The sequence below is a fragment of the Propithecus coquereli genome, unplaced genomic scaffold, assembly GCF_000956105.1.
Source record: "Propithecus coquereli isolate 6110/MARCELLA unplaced genomic scaffold, Pcoq_1.0 Scaffold712, whole genome shotgun sequence".
Classification (NCBI taxonomy): domain Eukaryota; kingdom Metazoa; phylum Chordata; class Mammalia; order Primates; family Indriidae; genus Propithecus; species Propithecus coquereli.
The window spans coordinates 261,192-268,713 of NW_012153197.1; the positions used below are offsets into that span (position 1 = coordinate 261,192).

Consider the following 7,522-nt stretch of genomic DNA (forward strand, 5'->3'; position numbering starts at 1 on the left):
AACCAATGTCAAAAATTACATTTGTTTTACTGCTAATCTCATTAGAAAAGTTTTTACATACTGAGAATCTGTCAAGCTCATGGTAAACACAAGTATTTAAAAATTATTATTTTTTCTTCAAAGCTAAGATTTTAAAATGAGCAATATATGTTTTATTTGAAGTCAGAGGCTCACTTTAATTATTTTAACAAAATGTCACCAAATACCCAGGTTTGAATATTCACAGTTTTTCGGTCATTCTTTTGAGTAAAAATGGTGTTTTAAGAAAAAAGAAGCTAGTTCAACTTACAACTCAGCAATCACCCAAGTGCTTTTCCTCAAGGCAACCATCATACTTTGGTGGTAGAAGTGTTTTGTGTATACTTTCCATTTTGTTACACAGAATATTAAAAAGCCATGAACTCAAGGGTTGAATTTTAATAAAATTAAGCATTTTTATTGGCTTATCTAGGATATTTTTAAGTGACATTGGCATTGTTCTACCCAGCATTGCTTTTGCACTATCAGTGAAAAGGTACACACAGTGAAAAAGGTAAATAATGTCTTAGTATTGCTATAAAAACAGTTTGGATCTTACAAATTCCTCTTTCCCCAAGAGTCTTGGAATCCCTGGGATGTGATGGACCACACATCCAGAACTCCTATCCCATAATAGCTAAAGCTGCGTAGGCTATTACCTAAGGAGAGCTCAAGGTCTTCCCAATCTCTTTCCTTCCCCCTCCTCCCTGCCGAAAAGAGGTCAGCATGAAAGAGCCAAAGGGACCTTTAGCTTTGGAGATTAAACCTCCCTCACTCCTGATAAAACTCTCACTTTTCTTCATTCAGTTATTTTAATGACCTTCTCCTCTACATTCCAAATATAGTTACATCTGCTTTACTGTTCCAATTACCTAAAATTCCAGTGTGTCCTCCTGAAGGGCTCCCCCCGCCCCCAGGAGTCCTGAAATGCAGCTCTGTCCTCCTGAGGAGAGGAGACAGCTGGATTCCAATGAGACCACTGCAGCCACCCCTTTTTGCCACATGGGTCACTACTAAAAATAAGTTCTGCACGGCATGACATTGGACATTTATCCAGAGCTGCTAGCTCTCCGTGGATGCTGCTGGCTCTCTTCCCAGACCTACACCCTCAACACCCTGTCCAAGCCCACTCCCACTGTGGGACCAGGGTGCTCTAAGGTCATGGTCTTTAACTCACACTCCCTTGCTCAGCCACGTTCTCCAAACCAGAGCAAGAGAGAGTTGGCCTGGAGGAGCTTCTGCATCACCACACGCTGCTCCCCCAACCCCTGCCAGCCTGGACCCCCTCTGTCTTCCTTGCTCTTTGCCACCTCTGAGCCTTCACTGGGGTTTGTGTGGCTCAGCTCAGGCTTCCCTGGGGGCCTCAGTGGGCACCCAGTGTCCAACCTGTGAGCCAGACAGGACACTTAGCTTTGTCCGCCTCCAGCTGTTGTCTTCCCTTCCTCCTTTCTCACTCCCCTGCTATTTTTCCCCTGGCTCTGAGTCTCCACACATCAAGTGTATCAAAGTGCTGTGATACCTGATGGTTGTTTTCTATTTTTTCTTTCCGTTAGGTAGATAGTGAGGGATTCCAGCTCTCCTAGGGATAAAAGTGGGTGTTGCTGTCATTCACCCCCTGCAGATGGGCTTTCAGAGAGGCTCATGGGAGATCTGCATGTGCAGTAAGACTCATGTCATGCAACTCCCAACTGTCCAAAGTGGTTCCATGGTGACGTCTGAACCATGAGGGAGGTCACTATCCGGCCACTATAAAACAAGACACAGACCGTAACCAACTCTCTTTTTGTGCCCTTCCTTTGGCTCTGCCTTTGCTGCAACAGTGGGTTCAGTCGTCATCTGTGGCATATGTATCTCACCCTGTAAACCTATGTCTTGCTCTTGCCCTATAATCCTATCTTTCTCTACTCAATAAACCTCACTTTCATGCTTGCCTAACTTTGGTGCATCTGGTCATTCTTCGGCCATGAAAACACCAAGAACTGACATTTCAGACTGAAATCTCACATTTCTACTTTTATTTCCTTTATATTTCTGTAGGGTGAAAATTTCCTGCTTCCATTAGTTTTCCTTAACTGCTTTTAATTGTAAAAGAAATGAAAGCATATGATAAAAATTGGAATCATAAAAAGGGTATAAAATGAAAAGCAAGCAAGACCTCTGGCCTTCAAATCCCTGTCTCTGAAGGTGTTAATGGTCTCTTGTGTTTTCTTCCAAAAATTGTCTGTGCACATATCAAGTGTCAATGGAAAAGAAGCCAAACTCTAAAATAATTTTAAAGAGATTTATTCTGAGCCAAATTTGATGCCCATGACCTACCTGGAGCCACACCCAAGAAGACTTGAGCAAGTGGACTCGCTGTGGCTGGGTTAGTTTGGTTTTATACATTTCAGGAAGACGGGGGTTAAACAAATCATTACCTGAGAGGCATACATTGGTTTGGCCCAAAAAGGTGGGCCATCTTGAAGCGGGGACGGGTTATAGGTTATAGGTAGGTTTGAAGATTCTTTGATTTGTAATTGGTTACAGACATGAAGCTTTGTCTAAAGGCTGGGAATGTTTTAAGATAAGGAGGTCTGTTAAGCAGAGACAAGCCATTGAACATACATTTGTTGTGTAAATTGAGGACCTGCAGGTTTGTCTTGCATAGCTTTAGGCCTGTTAATGAGTTACAAAGGATGTCCCCAAGAAGGGAGGGGGCATGATGAGGCATGTCTGACCTCCTTCCTTGTGGCAGGCAATTTAGTTTTAGGACATCCCCTTGGCCAAGAGGGGGTCCACTCAGTCAGCCCGTGTGGGAGATGGGGGGGGCCTTAAGATTTTCTTTTAGTTCACACAAAAGTCCAAATAAAATTTCGCCTGAGAAAGCCTCCTTACCAGCATACTTGAGTTCTCCCGTATAAACTGAAACCCACCTTAGGCGTGTGCTTCTGTAACAATGGTGAGCCTCAACCAGTCACAGCAGCTAGACTTCAACCACTCACAGGTGGCCAATTCTTCAAACCCTGCTCAAATAGGGCAAAGCAGAGCTGGAACCAATCCAACTATTTCCTTACCTCTGTCAATGGAAAAGGAGCCAAACTCTGTAAAATAATTGAAAGAGGTTTATTCTGAGCCAAGTTTGGGGACCATGGCCCAAGAGCCACACCCATGAAGCCTTGAGCAAGTTGACTCACTGTGCCTGGGTATTGTTTGGTTTTATACATTTCAGGGAGAGAAGAATTACATATAAAGTCATAAATCAATATATGGAAGGTGTTTGGCCCCAAAAGGTGGAACATCTCAAAGGCTGGGGCTTATATGTTATACATGGGTTTGAAGACTCTTTGATTTGTAATTGGTTGAAGAAATGAGGCTTCCTCTAAAGGCTTGGAAGTTAAGAGAAGGAAATCTGTTAATCAGAGACAAGCCACTGGCTGTATGCTCAAGTGCCGTGTTCTGTCAATGGAGGACCTGCAGGTGTGGTTGAAGCTTTGTCTTCCCCAGCCTTCAGTCTGTCGATGAGTTACAAAGGTTGTCTCCAAGAAGGGAGGGAGGCATGATGAGGCGTGTCTGACCTCCCTCCTTGTGGCCAGTAACTCAGTTCTAGGGTATCCCTTTTGCCAAGAGGAGGTCCATTCAGTCAGCTGGGGGAAGCCTCAAATTTTATTTTAGTTCACAAATGTCAAAGGAACATAGAGTGTATCTGGAAGAAATTCTACAAATGAATTCTGTAAAACAAGGGACTATCGTGGAAAGCCAAGTCATCAGGGAATTGTGATTAATGAGAGATGTATGTAATATACATGATAGACATATGTAATATACATACTTATAAATTATTTCAGATAAGCAACTATTCGTACAATCGTAGTACCCTATTTGTTAAATCTGGCAATTTACCCAAGGAGCCCGAAACCTCAGAACCTTTTCGAAGGGAGCGGGCGCGAGGGTTTATGGGAAATGTAGTGTGCACTTTCTGGCGCGGGCCGCGGGAGCCGCTCCGGGCCTTCTGCGCATGTGCATCGCGCTCCGTCGGAATTTGTTTTTATCCTCCGACCGGGGCCTCGCGAGGAGACGGCCCGGAGCCCCGGCAGCTACCGGCAGGCGTCCCCGAGCAGGACATGGGCGTGAGCCCCGGACAGCTGCGGCTGGGGTGGGTCGGGGACCCGGCGCGGTCGGGGGCCCAGGTGAGCAGGAGCGGCTCTGCCGCCAGACCTGGGTTTGAATCCTGCCTGGGTTTTTGCGCCGCCGACGAGAATCCGCACCTCGCAGCGCCTGGGACCCGGCGATGTTGTACCTGAGGTGAAAGGTCGTGTGAGGCGTGGGCAGGACCGCGCGGAAACTGGCTGCCCGCGCTCGGTAGGTGCTCGCTTCTCTCTTTCGCAAGGGAGGACCTTATTCTTTCCACTCAGGATCTGGCTGACTCCTCCCAACCACCTGCGGTCCGTGCCGCGGCCCCGTTTAGCCGTGAACCGAAGGCTCGGGCAGGTGACCGAAAACATCCACGGTGGCGAACGGGGCAGGGGAAGGGACGAGCTTAGATTCCACAGCCCGTTCTCTGAAGCCCGGGCCTGCGTCTCTACCGCAGTTAGCAGCTTCCTTACTTAACGCCTCAGGGAAATAATTTTGAAGTCTGTGGCTTGGATTGGGGAGTTGCTCCTTGTTTCTGGAGAACCGGTAGGCCAGGCACGTACATGAGGACGTTGTCCACCCTTGCCTGTGTCCTCGCAGCGCTAGTTTGCATTTCCAAAAGGTCTGGCTTGTGATTGACGTGCCCGGAAGATCCAAGATGACCTTGGATGAGGATTCTAACTAAAAGGCTTAGGTCCATCTTTCCTGGAACAAGGCAGCGCTTGTGAGGTAAGAAGGGGAGGGTGGGGTGGTTCCAGGAGCTGGGGCATCCCGCCTAGGAGGACACTCAGTCGGTTGGTCTGAGACCTTAGTGAGATCCAGAGCAGAGATGGGAAAAGCAAAGACCAGGTTTGCTGAAGCAGAAGCAGCTTGGAGCTCTCCCGCCCAGAACCACTGCCACATCCAGACTCTCCGACACACAGCCTAGGAGATGGTGGAAACGTTGGGCCAAACCTCAGGAGAGATGTAAGATGTGGTGGGAGAGGAGGGCAAGGTAGAAGGAAGGAAAAAAAAACACTTCTTGGGGAGTTAAGAAGGAATCATGTGGAAGGAAGAACTTACAAGCCGAGAGGAGGAGACTACGTCCTCCATACCTTCATTCTTTACTTGCTCTTTCTAGATGCTGAGCTACTCATACACACAGCACAACTAGAGATACATTGATGCCCCCTCTATGCTCATCTACAGAATCAGAGTTGGACTTTAAGTCATCTATTTCATCTGTATTTAAAAGATGGGGGGGCGGGGTGGGCAGGAAATGAGCCTAAAATGTTAAGCGGCCAGTTACAGTGACGCATTTTGTTGTGGCGTGGTCAAGGGCACACATTGAGTCTCTTGAAGACCCAGGCAGGTGTTTTCTGCATTTACAACAGGTAAGTCAAAAACAGTTTGCTTTTTTTAATCAAAATGTATTTTTGAGAACGTGAAGCCAAGTTAGGCAAATTCTTTTTCCTTCCAAAAAGGACTGGGCCATAAAGCACTACATTTCTTTTTTTTTTTCAGAACCTTGTTGAGATTTTCTGGTTTATAATAAACATTGAAACCTGAGTATTTTTGTTCAGCATCAGTTTTAATGAAAGTATTACGTGTCTCCCATTCAGAGGTGTTTTGCCAGCTGTGATGTGGATCTTTTTAAGCAGGTGACGTTTCTCATGATCTATCCTTCTTTCTCAGCTATACCATACTCCCAGTTTTCTGCATTCTTCCAACAGTAGTGGAAAATGATCACTTCCCAGGTAAGTTGTTTGTTTTTTCACAATTTTGCCTAAAAATGAGTATGTAAGGTTTAAAAAACATCTATACATTCATATGAAAATAGTAGAAATAACATCAGGGAAAATACAAAGGAGAGGTCAGGTTATAGTCCCTGGGTCACATACAGCCTGCTGCCTGTGTTTTTATGGCCACCACCTAAGGATGGTTTTTACATTTTTAGGTGGTTAAGAAAAAAAAAATCAAGAGTAGTATTTTGCGATGTTAAATTTGTATGAAATTCAGACTTCAGTGTCTATAAAGATTTATTGGGACACAGCCATAGTCATTCATTTATTTATTGTCTATGGGTGCTTTAAAATTACAAGGGCAAAGTTGAGTGGTTACAACAGAAACTATATGGCCCACAAGCTATATTTACTGTATGACTCTTTACAGAAAATATTGCTGACTTCTGATACAGAGTAGATCAATAGTATGGCAAAGATGCCATGTAGCTAAGTGCAAATCCTATGATCTTATTGAGTTGTGAAAATGGAACATAAACCAGTTTTTTGGTAGGCTTTATTAGGTGATATTATCAACCATTAAGAAATGGTATAATTCTTGTCCAATCCAGGGGAAGAGTTAAGAGATGGCAAGAGAAAGTATGTGATTAAATAATTCAAATGTATTGTGCCAGCATTAGGACTCATGATTGTTAAACAGTCCTGGTAGATTGGGGTGATCAAGGGTGGTGGCAGCCTTTGTGACAGCTCTGGGAACGGAGCAGAATCTGCATCTTTATAGAATCTGTTGAGCGATTCCACTTTTTAAAAAAAATTGTTGCAAGATATACATCACATGAAATTTACAATTTAACCATTTTAGAGTGTAGAATTCAGTGACATGTAATACATTCACAGTGTTTTGCAACCATAGCCAGCATTTACTTCCAGAATATTTTCATTACACCAGAAGGAAACACCTACCCTCAGTAAGCAGTTTTGTAACTTAATAAGCAGTTACTCCCTTTTTCTCCCTTCTCTCAGCCCCTGAGCAACTGATAATCTGCTTTCTGTCTTTATGGATTTGCCTGTTGTGACTCTGGCATATAAATGGAATCATACAATTTATGGCCTTTTGTGTCTGATCTTTCATTTACCATAATGTTTCAAGGCCCATTTATGTTGTGTGTATCAGTACTTCATCCCCCTTATGACTGAAGAATATGTATATTCTATACCACCTTTGTTTATTCATCAATTGATGGATGTTGGGGGCGATTTCATGTTTGGCTATTGTGAATAGTGCTTCTGTGAACTTCTGTGTGCTAGTATTTGAGTACATATTTTCAAGTGTTTTGGGTATATACCTAGGAGTGAAATTGCTGAATTATATGATAATTCCACATTTAAATTATTGTGGAACCACCAAACTATTTCCACAGCAGGGTTCCTTAGAATCTATATGAATTTTAGGTTAGCTTTTGTATTTCTGCAAAAAAAATCTGTTCGTTTTTTTTTTTTTTTTTTTTGAGACAGAGTCTCACTCTTTTGCCCAGGTTAGAGTGCCGTGGCGTCTGCCTGAGCCTCCCAAGTAGCTGAGACTACAGGCATGTGCCACCATGCCCGGCTAATTTTTTCTATATATTTTTAGTTGTCCGATTAATTTCTTTCTATTTTTAGTAGAGACGGGGTCT

General features: G+C 44.0%; 1 protein-coding gene across 1 annotated transcript in view; it reads left to right on the plus strand.

Annotated features, from left to right (window-relative positions):
* The first annotated feature begins 1,053 nt into the window (after window positions 1-1,053).
* The window catches only part of ZNF37A (zinc finger protein 37A), a 26,764-nt gene continuing 20,295 nt past the window's right edge, over window positions 1,054-7,522 (plus strand). The window contains exons 1-2 of the mRNA XM_012661487.1: window positions 1,054-1,176; window positions 3,843-4,184. Coding sequence (XP_012516941.1) covers window positions 1,054-1,176; window positions 3,843-4,184 — 465 coding nt within the window. The remainder of the gene's footprint in view (window positions 1,177-3,842; window positions 4,185-7,522) is intronic.